Source organism: Canis lupus, chromosome 13, assembly GCF_003254725.2.
Source record: "Canis lupus dingo isolate Sandy chromosome 13, ASM325472v2, whole genome shotgun sequence".
In the NCBI taxonomy this organism is placed as follows: domain Eukaryota; kingdom Metazoa; phylum Chordata; class Mammalia; order Carnivora; family Canidae; genus Canis; species Canis lupus.
Genome location: NC_064255.1, coordinates 56,530,123 through 56,551,395, shown reverse-complemented (window position 1 = coordinate 56,551,395; position 21,273 = coordinate 56,530,123). Strand labels below are relative to the sequence as shown.

Genomic DNA, 21,273 nt, shown 5'->3' with positions numbered 1-21,273 from the left:
TTGTCATTGTGTATATGCAATCAAATCACTCATTCATGTATTCATTCATCAATGTGACAAATATTTTTGATGCCAACTCTGAGACAGCCACAAGGTCACTGTAGAAATTTATATATAAATGCTAGTTGCTGCCATTGAAGAAACTGACAAATAGGAAGAGATCCAGGAGACATACTAAAATTATTATGTTGCACTGAAATGGTAATCACAATGTGAGAGGACTGTAGAAAGTTATTAGGCTCACATGGGAAAAGAATGCATTAAGTTGGAGTACCAGGAAACAAGAACACGAAGAAGGCAAAAATTGAACTAGACTTTGACCATTGAAAATTGTTAGGAAGACTATCCTAGGTGTAGGAACCAGTATGTGTAAATATGTGGAAACATGGAGAAATATCTTGAGGACCTGAAGATAGTCCAGTATACTTGAAGATAACAGAGATAGTGTAGGAAATATGCATTAAGACTATGTTTAGGAATCTTTAACCATTTTATTGAAGACTTTGCAGGAGACAAGTAACAAAATAGAAAGTAGCTTATTTACAGTAATTTGGCTACAGCCATTTCTAGTAGAGTTTAGGAAAACAGTTACAGAATGCAGGGGCATCAGTTCAGAGGCACTTACGGCAATCCAAATGAAAAATAACAAAGCCTTAATTGAAGAAGCAGTAGAGCTAATGAAAAAGAAGAGATGAATTGTAAGACTTTTATGTTATACAATGCTTGCGATTTGGCAACTAATCTGTTGTGAAGTACACAAGAATAGGGCTTTGTTCTTAAAGAGGCCAAGGCCTTGCTAGTGATATTAACAGGAAAAAAAGGGAACAGATCAAGACTGAAAATAAAGAGAAATATACTGATTTGGTTTTCAGGTCTATTGAATTTGTATGCCAGTGGAACATCCCAATAAAATAAATCTATGAGGAACAAGAGTGTAACTTGCAAAAGAATTAAACCAGAATAGAGGTGATAATTAAAGTGACAGAAATGAATGGATTGACAGCAGAGAACCAGAGAGGTTCACATAAATGAAGAGAGGAGCAAGAGCATTAGAAAAGGAGTAGTTAGAGATTTCAGTCCATCATAAATAATTAAAAACTAAGATAGAGTCAGGAAGTGACTGTATCATTAGTGAACCTTCAAGGACAAATTTCTTTCCGTAACAAGGACAGGTTGCAAGGACTTCTAAATTAGTAAGTAGTTAAGTAACACAGGAGAGAATAAGATTTGGGGAGTGGAACTGAACTGAGAAAGGTTGCAGGATGTGTTAAATTTGGTAGGGATCTAAGTGGATTGAGAGAAAAGCCAATGGAGCAACTTAAGACTCCACAATGAGAGAGAAAAAAAAATAAAAATAAAGTGATAGAGTAAGATACTGAAAGGAGGACACTATTGAATCAGAGGCATATTTTGGGCAATTCATTCTGCTTCTGAGGTGGCAAAAAAAAAAAAAGTAGGAAAGGGAAAAGAAAATTTTTGAAAGTGTGGTTTAGCGAAGAGGTTTTTTAAAAAAAATGACTTTGGATGGCTTCTGACTTCTCAGTGAAATCTGGGCAAGACTGAGAGATACTGGTGGGGGAAATGTGATTCATCCAATAGAAGGATTGATGTTTTTTCATGCTACTAGTGTGAAAATCAGTTAGGGCTGCAATCATTTCAATTGTGTTTCATGCTTCTGGGCTGTATGTGATTCAACACTTGGAGATGTGGTTAATTGTAGCTTACTCTGTTCCAGGCGGTGTGGTTACAGCAAAGCAAAACAAGATCCAGAAGAGGAAAAGATGCATTTTCATAATGGGCACAGTAAGCAAATTGTAAAAAATCAAGAGAAAACAAAATAGAAGAGATTTTACTGTTATTTTCTTTATCTTCAGACAAGGAGATTTGTAATAACTGACCATAATATTGTCTTTACAAAATGTAAGTGTTCTGTTATGTTCTTGTAAAGCACATGGGCTTGGGGGCATTGCTGCCTGACTCTAGACAACAGCTGGAGGTTTGTTCAATTTTTAAAAGTACACCTTTATTATAATTATTTTTTTAAAAAAAAACCTTTTCAATCAATATAAAAAGCTGTTATGTTTCAAACCAAATTTCCAGGCCAAATCTAATATTTTTGCAACACAGTCAGTAGAAACTTATCGTTAAATAACACCATTAAAAAAAAAAAACACCATCAGATGAAATGAATAAAATTTCTTAATATTTTTTTCTTCTTTCTCTAGCATTATAGTATGAATTTCCCTAAGCAGCTCCTGTAGCAACAACCTTTGTTCAATGATTCGAAAGACTGTCCTTTTTAAAACACAGAAAGTCATTTTGATAACATGCTTTAAAAATTAGCCTAAATGAGTTCTAATTAATTGCATTTTAATATGTACATTTTTTTCATAAGTAGTATAGCATTTGTTGATGTGCCAAGTAGATAATAAAGTTTCTTTTGTTTTTGTCACTCTGCTGTGACCATAAAAGTCAAAATCATTAAAGCCATAATTCATGCTGCAAAGCATTGAATCTATTTTCATAAGTCCTGTATTATTTAATGGTATTTAACCTAAAAAAAAAAAAAAAACTCGTGAAATTGATAGTCATTAAATGTGATGAAACAGAGGCTCACAAAATGTTAGTCTTGTATAAAGTCATGCAGTAACAGGGGTAGAGTGAGAAATAGAACTTCTCTTTTTCTTTTGACTTCTGTGTCAGCCTTACTGGATCAAAGTACCAGAAAAATTATTTAAAATCATTTTTTGTAAAACCAAAATTAACTATCTGTATGGTATTTTAAAAAATATATATTATTTATTTACTTATTTGACAGAGAGAGAGAGAGAGAGAGAGAGAGAGAGAACACAAGCAGGGGGAGTAGCAAAGGGAGGGAGAAGCAGGCTCTCCACTGAGCAGGGAGCCCGATGCAGGGCTCTATCTCACCACCCTGGGATCATGACCTGTGCAGAAGGCAGATTAACCAACTGAGTCACCCAGGCATCCCTGTGATAGCATTTTAAGTGCAACGGAATAACAAACAACAATGCAGTAGCATTCCATTGCCCAGTTTAGTAAACAAAATTATCTTAGTTTGGCTCAGAGACTCTGAACATTATTGTGGAAAGCTATATCTATTCAAATATGCTGTCATATATGTATTTCATGTACATGCCAAAAACCCAGATTTTTTAAATGATAAAAATGGCAAGCTATACAAATGACTCCAATAACTCAGGAGAGGAGCTATCCTTGCAGCTTGGCCATTTCTAGGAATTAGGGATTTAAGCCATAGTTGCATGTTAATAATCTTTATGATTTCATTCATCCATCACAAGCACTTGTATTTTATTTTATTTATTTTTATTTTTTTTATTTTTTAGCACTTATATTTTAATGCACAATTGTCTTTCCAGTTAAACTGCCGGGAGTAAGAACTTACATTGATCCACACACCTATGAGGATCCCAATCAAGCTGTCCATGAATTTGCCAAGGAGATAGAAGCTTCATGCATCACCATTGAAAGAGTTATTGGAGCAGGTACAACACTGTTGTAACCCAGACTTTTATTTATTTGTATTTTTTAAATTTAAATTTTAGGTACTTAACATATAGTGCAATGTCGGTTTCTGGAGTAGAATTCAGTGATCCATCACTTACATACAACTCATCCTAAGTGCCCTCCTTAGTACTCATCTCCCATCTAGCTCATCCCCCACCCACCTCTGAACAACTTCAGTTTGTTCTCTTTTGTGAAGAATCTCTTATGGGCTGTTTTCCTCCCTCCTTTTTTCCTTCCCACCCCCCTTCCTATACATCCATCTGTTTTCTTTCTTAAGCTCCACATATAAATGAGATCATATGGTATTTCTCTTTCTCTGACTGACTTATTTTACTTAGCATAATACACTCTAGCTCCATCCATGTCATTGCAAATGGCAAGATTTCATTTTTTTGATGGCTGAGTAATATTCCTATATATATATATATATATATTTTTTTTTTCCCTCATCCATTCATCAATCAATGGACATTTGGGTTCCCTCCATAGTTTGGCTATTGTAGTTAATGCTGCTATAATATCAGGGTGACATATTCCTTTGAATCTGTATTTTTTTATCCTTTGAGTAAATACCTGGTAGTGCAATTGCTGGGTAGTCGAGTAGTTGTATTTTTAACATTTTAAGGAACCTCCATACTGTTCTCCAGAGTGACTACATTAGTTTCCATTACCACCAACAGTGCAAGATGGTTCCCCTTTCCCCACATCCTCACCAACACCTGTTGTTTCATGTGCTGTTAATTTTAGTCATCCTGACAGGTGTGAGGTAGTTTCTCATTGTGGTTTTGATTTGTATGGTGAGTGATATTGAGCATCTCTCTTCATGTGTCCGTTAGCCATCTGTATGTCTTCTTTGAAAAAGTGTCTATACATGTCTTCTGCCCATTTCTTAAGTGGGTTATTTGCCTGTTGGGTGTTGAGTTTGATATATTCTTTGTAGATTTTGGATACTAACCCTTTATCAGATATGTCATTTGAAAATATCTTCCCCCATTCCATAGGCTGTCTTTTAATTTTGTTTATTGTTTCCTTTGTTATGCAGAAGCTTTTTATCTTGATGAAGTCCCAGTAGTTCATTTTTGCTTTTGTTTTCCCTGGGCTATGGTGACATGTCTAGTAAGAAGTGCCTCCCTCCCACCAAAGTCAAAGAGGTTTCAGCCAGTGTTTTTGGATTTTGATGGTTTCCTGTCTCACATCAAGGTCTGTCATCCATTTGAATTTATTTTTGTGTATGGTATCAGAATGTGGTCCAGTTTCATTCTTCTGCACATGGCTGTCCAGTTCTCCCAACACCATTTGTTGAAGAAACTGTCACTTTTCCAGTGGATATTCTTTCCTACTATGTCAAAGATTAGTAGACCATAGGTTGTGGGTCCATTTCTGAGTTCACTCTTTTGTTCCATTGATCTGTGTATCTGTGTTTGTGCTAGTACCACACTGTCTTGATCACTACAGCTTTGTAATATAGCTTGAAGTCCAGAATTGTGATGCCTCCAGTTTTGTTTTTCTTTTTTTCAGAATCGAAATCCATGAGCATGGAATGCTTTTCTATTTCTTTGTTTCCTCTTCAATGTCTTTCGTAAGTGTTCTATAGTTTTCAGAGTACAGGTCTTTTACTTCCTTAGTTAGATTTATTCCTAGGTATCTTATGCAACAAACTTCTACATGCTGATTTTATATCTTGCAACTTTGCTGAATCAAGTATGAATTTTAGCAATTTTGGGGTGAAGTTTTTCAGGTTTTCTACATAGAGTATCATGTTATCTTCAAATAATGAAATTGACTTCTTCCCTGCTAATTTGGATGCCTTTTATTTCTTTTTGTTGTCTGATTGCTGAGGCTAAAACTTCCAGTACTGTGTTAAATATAACGGTGAAAGTGGACATCTTTGACTTGTTCCTGACCATAGGGGAAGGTTCTCAGTTCTTTTCCCATTGAGGATGATATTAGCTGTGAGTCTTTCATATATGCCTTTATGATATTGAGGTGTATTACATCTATCCCTACTTTGTTGAAGGTTTTTATCAGGAAAAGATGCTGTATTGTGTCAAATGCCTTTTTCTGCATCTACTGACAGATTATATGGTTCTTAGCTTTTCTTTTATTAATGTGGTGTATCATGTTGATTGATTTGCAATTATTGAACCACCCTGTGGCCCACTTGACTGTGGTGAATAATTCTTTCAATGTACTGTTGAATTTGATTTGCTAGTATTTTATTGAGAATTTTTGCATCCATGTTCACCAGTGATATTGGCCTTTAATTTCCTTTTTAGTCGGGTGTGTGTCTAGTTTGGAGATCGAGGGAATGATAGCTTTGTAGAATGAGTTTGGGAATTTTCCTTACATTTCTATTTTTTGGAACAGTTTGAGAAGAATAGGTATTAACTCTTTAAATATTTGGTAGACTTTCCCTAGGAAGCCATCCAGCCCAGGACTTTTGTTGTTTTCTGTTTTGTTTTTTTTTTTTTAAACATTTTATTTATTTATTCATAGAGACACAGAGAGAGAGAGAGGCAGAGACACAGGCAGAGGGAGAAGCAGGCTCCATGCAGGGAGCCCAATGTGGGACTCGATCCTGGGTCTCCCTTATCACGCCCTGGGCTGGAGGCCTCGCTAAACCCTCTGAGCCACCAGGGCTGCCCAGGACTTTTGTTTTTGGGAGATTTTTGATAACGTATTCAGTTTCTTTGCTGGTTATGGGTCTCTTCAAATTTTCTATTTCTTCCTGTTTCAGTTTTGGTAGCTTGTAAGTTTCTAGGAAGCTGTCCATTGCTTCCAGGTCATGAAGTTTGTTGGCATATAAGCTTTCATAGTATTCTCTTATGATTGTTTGTATTTCTTTGGCATTGGTTGTGATCTCTCCTCAATCATTCATGATTTTATCAATTTGGTCCTTTCTTTTTTTTGTTCTTTTGATCCATGTTTATATATAGAATGTATATGTCCATGTCTTCATCTAACATAGTATGTTTTTAAATCTTTTGTAACTGACTTGCTTTCAAAATAGTATGTAATTGATCATATTTTAATTCTTCCTTCTGTGGAGCTCATATTTAAACCAGCAAATGTTTGCTTTATAAGATTAAAAAAATAAATAAACCAACAAAAATTATGTATTTACAAATATAGGATTTTATCATCTACTGTTTTTCTATTCCATATATAATTTCTAGTGTCCAAAACTATTTACATAGGTTAAGCACTCAGTTATTCCATTTATGAATCATCCCTTCCTTAAAATTATTTCTTTTCTGTCCTTCTATAAACTTTCCTCCTTTTCTCTTCACATTAATTATGGCACTGTTAGTGTAGAAAGAGAAGGAAGATGGAAGAGATTTTCAATCAGTTGAATTTAATTTCTCTCTAATGTTTTCATTAAGGTTTTTGTAGACGAGATGGATGAAGCTAATAACCCCCAGAGTGTTTTATGATCACCTGTAGATGATTTTTCCCAACGCACCACTTATTCTCTTAACACTGATAATGAAGTTTGGACTCCTCCATTAATTCTGTTTTGTCTAAACCTTAATATTCTAGGAATACCATAGCATATTACTTAAGTAAGGATTTAAAATGAGTTTGTTTTTCCATCTTTATGAAAAGGTGAATTTGGTGAAGTTTGTAGTGGACGTTTGAAACTTCCAGGAAAAAGAGAATTACCTGTGGCAATCAAAACCCTGAAAGTAGGCTATACAGAAAAGCAACGCCGAGATTTCCTGGGTGAAGCAAGTATCATGGGACAGTTTGATCATCCTAACATCATTCACTTGGAAGGTGTTGTGACCAAAAGTAAGTAAAGTAAAAATTCTATGTGTGTGTGTGTGTGTGTATCATGAATATCTGGGTATCTTCTATTATGTTATTATGAATTTCAGGATAAAAAGAAAAGTAGCCACAGTAATGTTATTAAAAATATCTTTATTATAATAGAACCTGAATTTCTATTTAGTTTTTCAAAACTTATGTATTAATTCATTTATTATGAATTCACTAATAGGGAAAAAGGAACCAGATAAAAGGAGTAGTAAATGTATCAACATTTTTTTTTTCTGGCTCTTTCACTTTTTATCCTAATAAAATATTAACTTTAACATTTTGATTGTGACATTGAAGTTTAACATTTGATAGAGTTACTATAACCATAGGTGCCCTGCCACTTTTAAACTGTTCTTTAAAGACAGATGTATTTCTTTCATTCATTTTTTTTCATTGAGATCTTATAATAATTTTAGGGAAAGCAGCAGCCACAGAAGGTTGGAAAAATTCCTTGAGATTAATCATTTTCTTAAAGAAAATTTAATTTTTACTCAGAAATTATCTAAAATTTCACATCTCTTTTAAATATGTATTTATGTCTTATAAATGTGCTTATGTGACAAGCTTCCCATTACAAAGAGTTCAAATAATTTTTCATCATCCAATCAAGTATTTTTGGGTCACATGCAGTCTTTATTTAAATTCATTTTTTTCTTTGTTATTTCTATGTGTTCTACTCACCACTTTCTAAATCATCTAAAAATTTTAGCAAGGAATATTCTTTAGACTTGCTTTTAATTATTTGTTCACCTTCCAGTTGCTATTAATCACATTTTACATTATATATGCTAAATATGCATATCAGCAATATGTATTCAATGAATGCCACCAATTTAAGTAATTTCAATTTATTAGATAGCCAATTATGCCACTTATCGACATAAGTGGATTGAATACCCACTTATTTAGCTTTTAAATATGGAAAACAAAATAGTAATAATAGAAACACAACTTTTTCACTATATAGACAAAAGAAGCAAGTCAAAATATTTGTATTTAACAAAATATTTGTATATAACAAGTTAATCCAAAATCATAATTTATTCACAATAGGTCACAGATGAGAGAAGGTAGGAACCCCTTACAAGTTCTAAAACCAACCAAAGTGGAAGTTACCATATTGACAATTGGCTGAACTTTTGAATCAGCTTTTATTGCTAGATTGTTTTTTCCCATGTTTTAAAGAGATACACATTTCTAGTAAGAATTCTCCTTGAGAAATGTAGCATAGGAATAAAATAACCTGCAGAAAGGGAGGTTTCTTCAAAACTTAGGTGTGTTTCTTCCTCCAGATGCATATTCATTACTACCCCCTATCAAGGGGGGGTAGTAACTCAAAGAATAACATTGTATTGTATTGTATTGCTTTCTATTGCTGGAGTAAGAAGGACAACCTAAAGTCATATCACACAATTAAGTTCCTAAAGAAAGGTGAGAGGCTGGGACAAGAGAAAGAAAGGTAGAGAATAAGGAAAAAAATACAACTTTTTAGTAATATGAGAAATTAAAATATTTTACAAAAATTGTACCCAATGATGAATGAGCAAGACTATTTGTAATGAGAATATGATGTAAAAAAGATCATCCCTGGTACAATAAAATGAAATCAAAATTTGAATATGACTATATTGTATCTGAAGGAAAGGTCCTAAAAGGACATGAGTGATTGCTTGTGGCACTACTGTAGGAACAAGAATTATAATGATAATTGATTATTTCTTATGCAGTAATGATGCTATATAATATAAAGCATATTTCTTAATTGTAGTCATGGTAATAATAGTAGGCAAATATTTGATACATTTCATTTCTTTATCTCATTCTTAACACGGCTGCCAAATTTAACTTCCTCAAATAAACTCTGACCATGACCTCTTCAGGATAAATGTGGTCTATAGGCAGCCAGTTTACCTTCTGTAATGAGTTCAGATTTAATGTTTGGAACAGTGCCAGATCACTATTACTATTATGGAAGATAGTATTGCATAATGGTCAAGAACATGGACTGTAGATCTAGCCACATACTGTAATTTTGGTTCTGCCATAAACTATGTGACTTTGAACAAGATAGTTAGACATTCAGAAAACGTAGTCCTCATCAGTGACATGGGGTAAGAAAGATAGTGAATTGAGGGAGGGGACATGAATACAGGTAAAGTCTAGAATGGGCAGGGCAAAGAACAGGTACTAAAACAATATATAGCGTTACTTTCTCCTTATATCTCTTCCTATGTTCTGAACTCCTTCACATGCATTGTTTTGTTTTGTTTTGTTTTGTTTTGTTTTTTTAAGTCCATTTTAACATGCTTGATATTTTGACCTGCCTACATTGCCTCTTCCTCTGGAACTTACACTCTCATATTCACCACCATTTCAATTCCTTCAAAACCCTTTCAAATTACATCACATCCATGAAACAATCCCTCATCACTTCACCCTAAAGTACTCCCTTCTTCTTTTGAACACTGTGCCAATGTACAGATTTTTGCAATTGCCTGTAATGATCCTTCATTTGGCCAAAACTCTTATTCAAATCTTTCATTTCATTTTGTCCCTTTTGCATATATTTTTAACTCCCTAGCTAAAAAAATAAAATAAATAAAAAATAAATAAAAAAATTTTAAAATCTGATCCTTGAAGACAGAGACAGTATCCTAAATATTTATGTAAGCCTATCATACCTAAAGCTAAACCAGTCCATAGTCATGTTAGTTAACATTTTGAGCTTCAATATCACCAATAAAAAGGGGAAATCATACCTAACTTGTATGATTGTTATGCAGATTGAATTAAGGTATATTTGTGTGTATGAACAAAACTGCAGGTAATTAGAATAGTGAATATTTATTTTAATCTAAGTGAATACATCAGATACTAGTGGATAAGTCCCCAAAATTATTAGTTTATATTCACCTACTTTTATAGATCCCTGATTTATTATATAAACTGTTTAATGTGAATGGATCATGGCTGAGGCAAAGTAAGACAACTAAATTTCTCACATTCAGTTAACTTAATTTGCCATATATTTTATACACACTTGAAACCTATATCAACAAATGATCTTATCTGAATTTTAGTCTAAAAAACAATACTGTGGTTAGGAATACAGATTTGAAATTTCGAATCTCCTAATAAAATATTCTACTTGATGTTGCTGCCATGAAACTAAACATATACATAAAGCAAAATGAAAATATTAAAAATATTTCTGTCTTGTTTTCAGTTCTGTGTGAACTCGAACTGCATTTCCCCTTAATAAATGTACCTCTTGATGTTCAGCTGAGGAAGTCTTCAACTTGTTTTTAATTTACCATGTTGCAACTCACTTTATTTGTGTCCTTAATTTCATGCTCTCTGATCTGATGCTAATTTATTCAACAATTATTCTCAACCTGCAGCACACAGATAATGAGACATAAGTGCAACTAAATCTTGTGATTTTTCTGATTGAAACTGAGGTAGGGAGTCTGAAGTAGCACTCCTATGGGTGGTGTCATCATGAACCTTCATCTTTCCCCTATTACTGCCCTACGTGCCAGAAACATAGGCCCAAATTCAAATTCATTCTGTGATGTGTTGTTAAACAGGGCATATCATAGTTATATATTCTAGAGAGACTTCCTGACAAATGATGTAAAAAACCCTCAGATCTAGGCTTAATTGACTCATTCACAATACAAGATGCTTTAATGAAATATATACAGTGCCAATTTTACTATTTGTAGAGATTCAAAAATAAAGTAAAAATGGGAAAATAATTTTCTCATTGCAGCACCTTTAAGTTCTTTATGATTTATCTTTCCCCACTTATGGAAATTATTATCAAAATTGACTAAAGGAATACTTCTATTGAGTCTTAAAATGATTTATAGTTATATTTCCTTTTTTAAGATTTATTTATATATTTATTCATGATAGACAGAGAGAGAGAGAGAAAGGCAGAGACACAGGAGGAGGGAGAAGCAGGCTCCATGCAGGGAGCCCGACGTGGGATTCGATCCTGGCTCTCCAGGATTGCGCCCTGAGCCAAAGGCAGGCACTAAACCGCTGAGCCACCCAGGGATCCCCTATAGTTATATTTTTTAATCTAGGGTCATGGACAAATAAATTTGGTTCTTTTGTAAAATAAATATATTTAAGCAAAATATTAGAGGAACATTGGAGGAATCTCTCCCTATTTCTTTTTATTTCTATGTCTGAAGAGATAGCACATTCAATGACAATGGATTGTTTAAATTGTCAGACAATTTTGACTTATATAAATTTGTTATTTCAAATATAGTATTTCATTTTATCTTAAAAAAGATACTTCCATTTTGCAGGCTCTTATTATATATTATCCAGGAACATTTCAACACTCTTCAAACTAGCCTTTCTACTTTTGTCTTTTCTCACATGAGCCCATTCCACAGATGTTATACCAGGGTAGGTTTTACTAAATCACTGCTTTCCTCTGATGCTTCATCACCAAACAAGCAAATGAAGCAAAACGTATATACTTTGATGCTTAACCCACTATAATTTTAGCCATAACTGCATCTTTTATTATTTCCTTTCTATAAAAACTCTGTCGAGTTCTTGTTCTACCCCTTTGAAATATTCCATTCAGCCCGAGAATGTCCTCTCCACTTTCCTTGGCTCTACTTGACCTTCAGGATGAATTCAGATGTGGCTTTCTCCACGAGATCAGTGTCATTTATCTTCATTTTTCTTTCTATTCTCAGTGTCTGCCTTGCATACAGGAACCACTAAATAATGTTGAATAGCTCAGTAAAGAAAAGCTCCCCAGTTCCACAAATAGCTCAGTAAAAGAAAGCTTCCTGGTTCTACATTAGAATTTAAGCCTCAAAGAGCAGAGATTTTTGTTGCCTTGCTCACCAATATGTTCAGATCAGTGCTCAGCATGGGTAGTATTTCATGGATCTGTTGAATGAGTAAATTCTCAGCCAGAGACAATCTTATACACTCTAGTTGCATTTCTGTGCACTTTATCTTGCTATGCGTAGTATCATAGTTATCCCTCTGCACGTTTTATCATCCTTACTACAAAATAAGCTTCTTGAAACTGGTATGTTTATAGCTCCCCTAGTCTCTATCATAGGGCCAGACACATTAGGTAATTTTAAAAACAGACATAAATGATATTAAATGAGTGAATGACTAAATGCAGTTATGTAAACATTTAAAACTAGTTAAAGGTATATATAGTTTATATTTTATTCTTAAAACCTTATTTTATAAAACTGTCAGTCTTTAGAAAAAAATAATATTCATATGAAGGGAATTGTTTGATCATCTTTTCACAGGATTTTGGATATAACAGCCATTACTACCACTAACAATTAACATTGCTTTAAGAATTTACTAAGCTTAATTCTCTTAATTTATTATCTCCTTTAATCTGAACAATAATGCTATGGTTTAGACACTAGTATTTGTTCTCATTTTACAGATAGGGAAAATTGACTTTAAAGAGGTCAAATACCCCATCCAGTATCATAAAATTAGCATAATATAATGCCACATTTTTAAAAAAAGATTTTATTTATTTATTCATGAGAGAAACACAGAGAGAGAGGCAGAGATACAGGCAGAGGGAGAAGCAGGCTCCATGCAGGGAGCCCAATGTGGGACTCTCTCCCAGGACCCTAGGATCACACCCTGAGCTGAAGGCAGGCGCTCAACTGCTGAGCCACCCAGGTGTCCCATAATGCCACATTTTAAAAACAGTTTTGCATACCTTCCAAGCCCAAGCTCTTAGAGTTTATATTACCAATCTCATATTTCAACACTCAGCATACACTTGACATTTATTTATTCAATGATTTTAACTGATCACCTAATACATGTCTTTTGCTATTAATCAGGATACAGCAGAAATTAAACAGACTGAGTTCCTGCCTTTATGAAGTTTGCTTTGGGTGGGAGAGACAGAAACTAAGTGAATAAATACATTTATAATGTATTAAATGAGAAAATAAAGCTAGATGAGGAAATTAAGGATTGCTTCTATTGAGGGTTGGGGATTTCTATTTTATTTATTTCTATTTTATTTAGACCTCTCTGATAAGGCTTGAATAAAGTGAAGGCCTTACAGATATCGGGGGCAAAATATTATAGAAATAAGGACCAGCAAGTCTCAAATGAGACTTGTATGGGATGTTCAAGAAACATTAAAGCCATTATTGCTTCAATGGAATGAGGGAGAGTAGACTGGAAAGAGCTTAATTTGGAAATGTACTAGGAGGGTAGATAGTGCACACTTTGGTCCCTGTAAAGACTATCTCTTAATCTGTGCTTTGCAGCCTTTAGAACCAAGATGTGATGGAATCTGGTATCTGTGTACAAGATCAGTCAGGCTGCCATGTTAAGCATAGAGCCAAGTGTTTAGGCTGGGAGACCATGGGAGGCTACTGACATTATTCATACCTCATTATGAATTTTTTTTCATTATGAATTAGATTAGGATACTGATCTAACAAGATGATGGTAGTAGTTGAATTCTATATATATTTTGAAGACAATCACAGGAAGGTTTCTTGTGATTTAGATATGGAGTATAGGAAAAAGAGAGGAGTCAACAATAATTATAAATTATTTGTCATGAGTTCCTCAAAGAAAGGAATTGCCATTTATGGGGAAAAGATTAGGAGGAGCAAGACTGTGGTTAGTAATCAGTACTTCAGTTTGGACAATTTACATTTGAGAGGCCTGTAAGCATGCAGTGATTGATTTACCTTTAGTCCTAAAAATGAAAATGTTTGAAGTATGAGTATGCTTGAATTTTATATTGTGCATTTCACATAAAGAAACAAAGTCTAGGGATGCCTGGGTGGCTCAGTGGTTGAGTGTCTGTCTGCCTTTAGCTCAGGGCGTGATCCCAGGGTCCTGGGATTGAGTCCCGCATTTGGTTCCTTGTAGGAAGCCTGCTTCTCCCTCTGCCTATGTCTCTGCCTATCTCTCTGTGTCTCTCATGAATAAATAAATAAAATCTTAAAAAAAAAAGGTGTGGGGGGAGAAGAAATTCTATGAACCAGTGATAAACCAGGTCAGCCCCAGTGGCCCAGCGGTTTAGTGCCGCCTTCAGCCTGGGGTGTGATCCTGGAGACCCGGGATCAAGTCCCACATCAGGCTTCCTGCATGGATCCTGCTTCTGTCTCTGCCTCTCTCTCTCTCTCTCTCTCTCTCTGTCATAAATAAATAAAATCTTAAAAATAAAAAAAAAAGGTGAATAGAAATAAAATCCAGTTCATTAACTCAGTACCTGTTTTTCTTTGTTAGGGCATAGAATGAGGTTTAAGAAATACAAAATAATTATTAGACATTTGCAAGTGCTCTTCCTGATAAAATCTAAACCCTGCTTATCTGAAAAAAATAGAACTATAGAAACAAAATTTATTGGTTCATAGATTTGTTATTAGTAAATAAAACAATATAGTTTTAAATTATTTTTAATTTATTATTTTTATATAGTTTTAAATTATTTCACCATTAATAAAACAAGCTGTCAGATTTCTTAATTCTTGGATTCCCCACCTCCTCTGAAAAGTCCATAATTTCTGACACCATCAGTAATCATCTACCTTCACTAATGTCTGAACAATTCTAAATCATTATTAATTTGAGAAATGAGAAAGCTTATCAGTGTACAGGATCTGAAATAGAGGATAGTATTACAGAAAGTTTTGAGTTTCTATTTATAGAGACATTACTATTTTCATGTTCCTGTTTCAGATAAGGTATATAGACCTTTTATTTTATCATCTTTCTCCAAATTAAAATTACATAATGTTATAAATGATTTTTCCCTAAAATGTTATCAACAACTAAGGATAATAATGGAATTAAAATACAAGTACCCTTCTAATTGCCCCATACTTTGTCCTCCATCCTTATCCCCTTAATAAGCATTATCTCTTCCAGTTCTAAGCATAAGATTCCACTTTCTGGTTAACCATTAATAATTGAACCACAATATTTGACTTATCTCAAGTTTCCCTTGGGGTCAAAATAAAAGTAATTTCAAACAGCTGCAGGTTTTAGTATACTAAATGGAATATCATCCAAATAGAATGACAGAGTGAAATAAAACTGTAGATATGTAAGTATAAGCAGAGGCATACTTTTAATTATTTACAAGTCTTGTAAAATATTTCTAAGAGAAACCCAGTGACAATTATTCTCCAGTGAATTATGATGCTTCTAAATCAAATGCTCCCTGAGTAGAGCCCTAAGTGGTATCAAGTGTTTATTGATGAGCTAATGGTTTCAGAAAAGCATGTGGTATCAATGCAAATAAAATAATAAGCCCAGATTTAGCTGCAACTTTTGCAATGTGGCCTAGTTTACGGTTTCTCAAAATTTTATGTGCCTCTGAGGATATTGCTAAAATGTAGAATTTGTTTCAATAGATCAACTTGAGCATTAAGATTATGCACTTCTAATACGCTCCCCAGTGATAGCTCTGCTGACTGTTAGGGCAACGCTCTGAAAGACAAGGGCTAGATCAACACTCCCCAAAGTTTGTTTCACTTAACTCTGAGATACCTTATGGAAAAGGATTACTTTACCAAGGGTGGCATTTCTCTCCTGTCTTGGATTTGTGATGGACATTAGCACCAAAAAAATCACAGAATAAGGAATCAAACTCAGTTTTTCCACTGCAGTAAAATAACCTCCCATGTCATGTATCTGTCCTCTTATGTTTTCAAGTGTATATTGTTCATTATAACCACATGTTGTACAGATGATCTCCACAACTCTTTTGTCTTGCAAACTGAACATTTATACATGCTGAAGAGCAACTCTCCCTTCCTTCTCCAGCTGCTAGCAATAACATTTCTACTTTCTGTTTCTATGGGTTTTATTGCTTTGTATACCTCCATATAAATAGAATCCAAGACCATTTCACTATAGAATATTTCAGAACACTCAGAACATATGTAAGTAATAGTCATATGTAAGGATATATTATTTACTGAGAAAAGCTAAATTCCTCTAGATCTGCCATTAGTGGCTGGATAGTTTGTCACAGCAACAGTCATGATTACCAAGTTTGTGGTAACACAAAAGAGTAAATACTTGTGAGATTTTAAACTAAAATTTTAATTTTAAAATAAGTGTTTTAAAGCTATAGGCATCATGGTGTGGAGGAAAGGAAAACATCTTTTATAGTCAGGTGGACATAAATTAGATTCTCAGCTTTGGTTCTTATATATTGGCACTAGTCAACTCAAGTCATACATTGAATCTTTTTAAGCCTCACTTTCCTTTCTCTGAAAAATTTATTCTGTAATACCACTGTTACGGAATTTAATAAGATTAAAAATAACATTGTGCCTTATAAAGAGTGAAAATTCAATAAATCAACAGATTGTAGCTCTTTTGTGATTACCAAAACTGAATGACTAAATACAAGGTTGGTGAATTCCACAAATAATATGCTTCTATTAATACTTAGACTGCCTGAGCTAGATCTTTGGTAAATAATATAAAATAATATAAAAACTCTGCTCTGTGATTAGAATCATGTTTTGACATGCTTTCTGAGCTCTTTTTATATAGATTTTTGATAATATGCTTTCAAAATTATTGGCAAATCTATTCTTTGTCTGTACTTTGAGCTGGATAATGGAAAATGATTTCTACAGTTTTATTGAATTTACAAGGGTTAGAGTGAGCCACATTAATTATTGCTATGTCATTCTTGCAGGCTAGCAGGAACTGAGACAAAACATAAGCCAAACTAAATATAATTAGCATTAAAATGACTCAAGCATAAAAAATAATCGAATGGGTCCTAAAGTGTCTTATTCTTGTCAACAAAAGAAGATCCTGCTTGTTTGCAAACATTCATTTTAATTGCTTTTCTCCCATATTCTAAAATGTGAGAAGTGTTTTAGTTCCCTATCATGCTTCTCAAATAATATTTTCCTTATTGACATTACAACCTACACTGTCATAAATAATTAATCTGACTTTTAAAACTAGGTGATGAAATCTAAGAAATCTTACAGAACAAATGCCAGGTGCCCATTTCCCTAAAAAGTAAATGTATTTTTTTCTTTCCAAATGTATATTATTCAAAGTCTATAAGTCTTCTGATCAGTTCATTCTCTTTCCAGTGTAATTTTTTTTTATTCTAAGCTCAGTGAATTTGGATTGAATTTATGGAACAAACTCACCAAAGAAAAATTTTTTTTTACATAGGACTTCCATCCAACTTACACTCAATATACCTTGGGTGAGAAATACTAAATATTTACCACTGACCCATAATGGTAAAAGAAAAGTAAGAGTCTAAAAATTAAAGGGTAAAAAAAAAAATAAATAAAAAAAAATAAAAAAAAAAAAAAATTAAAGGGTAGATAAAATGAAGAAATTCTACAAAAAAAGTAGAAGAAAACTGAAAATTTCATAAGTAGAACTATCAGGGAGATGCTACAATCATAAAGGAGTGGGGTCAAATTGATAATGATGGACTAAGATCAGAGTATCAGTTTGATAGACAAGATACCTACTCATATATTATGAGCTGAGAGGTGCCAATGAGGGAAATCTAAGACTATTTTCTCTGAATATCTGTTGGAAATCAGTTCTTCCAATTCCAATTATACTATGACAATTCCCCCAGTGGATTTCTGTAAGTGAGAGTCAGAGTCAGAATAAAAGAGCTACCCAGGCTGATTCCAGAAAATGTAGGCCTCCTTCTAATTGGATCAGGGCTGAAGTTTAGCTGGTACATACCCTTTGACTCTATTATCTCTAAATTTATTAGAATACTTTGTTAGTGTTTGATAAAAAGCTGGTGCCAGGATTACTCATATGTCCCCTTTGTATGACTACTCAGTTTCATCCTGGTTACATCTGAATTCCTGAAACCAGCCAAATGAAGGGGTGATGATGTCTGGTACAGCAGGATATTCTGGATACTCCAGCACTATAGCCGGTGGAACTTCTGACACATATGTACCCATGCCAACGCAGGTGTCAAATATTTTGGCTTTCACCCTTGGGGTGGCATATTAGTTGTGGACTTTAGAAAGAAAAGGGGCTTCAACGTTAATGAAAGTCTGTAATGGGCCCTCTGATGTGAGAATGGGACCACGAGGGTCCAAAACAGAATTTAGTCTCTTTTTAAATCTGTCTGAATTAAAACAGGTGTGGCAATATAATTAAAGTTAAATTAGAAGCCTTTCTCTACTCATGAGCCTTGATTAAAATTATATTAAAGAAAAAAAACTATTTATAATCTTTTCTTCTGTTGTGTTGTGACAGACATTTACAAATACATTATGAACCGTATTTCTTTTTATTTTTTACTAGTGTAGGCCCAGTCAGTTTTAAAATAAAGTCTTTCCCAGTTCATCTCCCATCACTTTTGCATCGACAAAGTGAAAATCCAGAGCTCTACCCATATTTGAACTTGATGGGTTCTTTCATGACTTGTCAGCTTGGCACATGCTGCCTCTTCTTCCTGGAATATCTGTCACCTTTTATTACATCAGTGACCCCTGCAGTCTTCAAAGTTTAGATCAAATGATATCTTCACATCCAGTGCTCCTTCTCTGCATATGTGGCGTTTCACCTAATACAGGCATCTACAAATATATGCCAAGTGAATTATTTCAGACAAACATTTTAAATTACTTTTATAAACATTAAACAGGAAGAGAGAAATGTATCTGGCTTTGCAATATACTCATAGCATTTCATTAAAAGAATATTGCTTCTGAAGTATTTTAAAAAGATATAGTTATCTAAGTAAGACAGTCCCACCTTATTATTCCAAATAATACGTTTTAAGTGATCTTGATCTTGAAATGAAAAAAATCTTTATTCCTAGTTATTTCTTTTTCATATGCAATTGTCTAACTTTCTATAGCTTTATTTGTACTTCTAAATAGTGTTGTATGAATAAATATGCATGTTCTAATTCTATGACTTGAAGTAATGATTTCTTAAGTAAAATACAGATGTCTTTCTGGAGAATGCCACTACATTCATTATAATGCAATCATTACAATCTCCTGATTGTACAAGCGTTGTTTTCCCTCCTAATAAAATAAGTTAATTAATAGACATAAAAAAAATTAATAGACATATAAGATAGCATTTTTTGACATAAGATCTCTTTTTACTTACCTCAAAATACTTTAAACTAATACAAACTTTACGTAGCATGCTTTATTAAATAGGAAAGGGGCATGCTTTAAAATATAGTGAGATTAATGTGAAGTGATAAAACTAACACTCATGTTTTAGATATTTTCTCATATAAAGAAGGATTTTGGGTCTTGTATTTTTAACCTTGTATCACAGATATATTGTATACAAAGTGCCTGAATTTTATAGGGGATAAAATACGATCTATTCTCATAGACAACTTATATCCAGCAAAAAGTTTAACCAGCAAATTCTAAGTGATAGGCCCTATTCTAAGTGACTTGCAGATCCTTATGTCTTGCTGGATGCTCACCACAACTCTACGAGTTAGGTGCCATTAACATCCATCTTTTACAGATGGGAAAATCAAGGCACAGAGGTAATGATTGATTTGCACAAGATTGCATCATAATAAGTGATTGATCTGGGATTCAAAGCCACACAGTGTGACTCCACAGTCTGTCCAGCTAATCTCTACCTTGCACCCCTGCATCAGACATGAGAGAGGGAGGAAACAATGATTACAAGAGAAATTTCCAGATAGCAAGAGAAATTAGAACAGAGTTGAAGAATGAAAAACACTGGATTGACAGAGATTGTAAGTGTGTGACAGAGAAGGGAGAGTGAGGTAGGAATGAGGAAAGGAGTTACAAGAATAGAGAAATAAAGTTAGCAAAATACAACATATATTCAAGGGATCACAAGCAGTGCAGTTAGATGGGATAAGAGCTTTTATTCAGAATTGTGGAAAAGATAAATACATTCACAATTCTTTGCTGGATATTATTTGGCACATTATACCATTACCTCTATTAAAATAAAATGTATCTTTAAACTCATTTTTACATAAATTGATTTTAGTGTTGAAAATTATGTATTGTTATATCTTAAAGGTCAATCTGTTATTAATCTTTTGATAAGTTTCTTCTCACTGCCCCCTCACATTACACGAAGATACCATCATGTCATGAATTTACTTGCTACTCAAAGTGGACACTTTTCAAAAGAATTATATACAGTATGAACAAAAATCACACCTTCTAGTAAAGTTTTTCTGGATAAGAATGCAAAATCAAAAAGTTGCAGTTCATACCACTGTTTTCTTTTCAGGCAAACCAGTGATGATAGTGACAGAGTACATGGAAAATGGCTCTTTAGATACATTTTTAAAGGTAGGTCTGAAACAAATTTAATTATTCAAAGTGTTGCTTGTATGTTGACTATGACATTGAAGCTGAAATTGAGCCACTTTTGAGCAGAACTTATAAATCAATAGAAATATCTGGAGTCGGAATAGTCATACTTCAAAAAATAAACTTTGGTTTGTAAATTGTCCTTTCTAGAAGCTTAAATCCAAAATCATATGTCCCTACAGTTCTATTTAAGTGAATGTTAATTTCCTTCCCCCAAAAAAATAAAATAAAAAAAATTGAAAGAAAGACAGAAGAAAGGAAGGGGAGGTGGAAAGGAAGGATAGAGGAAAGGGGAAAAAAAGAGAAGCATTTTTTGCAAGTACCTAACTTTCTCAGAATGTCTAATATCAGGCAGAGTAAGGAAAAGTCGTCTAAAAGGTCCATGCAAATCATCTGTGTTGATGAAGAAGTTAAACGGGCTTATAACCCATCTGAGAGCCAGCCACGACTTGTGCAGGTGCAGTGGTCATATGGTGACAGACAATATCACTAATGCTGTCAGACCTTCTGTGTTGCAGGAAAAGATTCTGTTTTATGTGCAAGCATC

At 33.7% G+C, this 21,273-nt stretch overlaps 1 protein-coding gene across 9 annotated transcripts in view; it reads left to right on the top strand.

The window, feature by feature from the left end:
• EPHA5 (EPH receptor A5) overlaps nt 1–21,273 on the top strand; it is a 347,353-nt gene that overhangs the window by 297,375 nt on the left and 28,705 nt on the right. For all 9 annotated transcript variants that reach the window (XM_025435555.3, XM_049093001.1, XM_049092998.1 and 6 more), the window contains 4 exons: nt 1,736–1,803; nt 3,399–3,524; nt 7,153–7,338; nt 20,644–20,705. In XM_025435555.3, the coding sequence (XP_025291340.1) occupies nt 1,736–1,803; nt 3,399–3,524; nt 7,153–7,338; nt 20,644–20,705 (442 nt within the window). The remainder of the gene's footprint in view (nt 1–1,735; nt 1,804–3,398; nt 3,525–7,152; nt 7,339–20,643; nt 20,706–21,273) is intronic.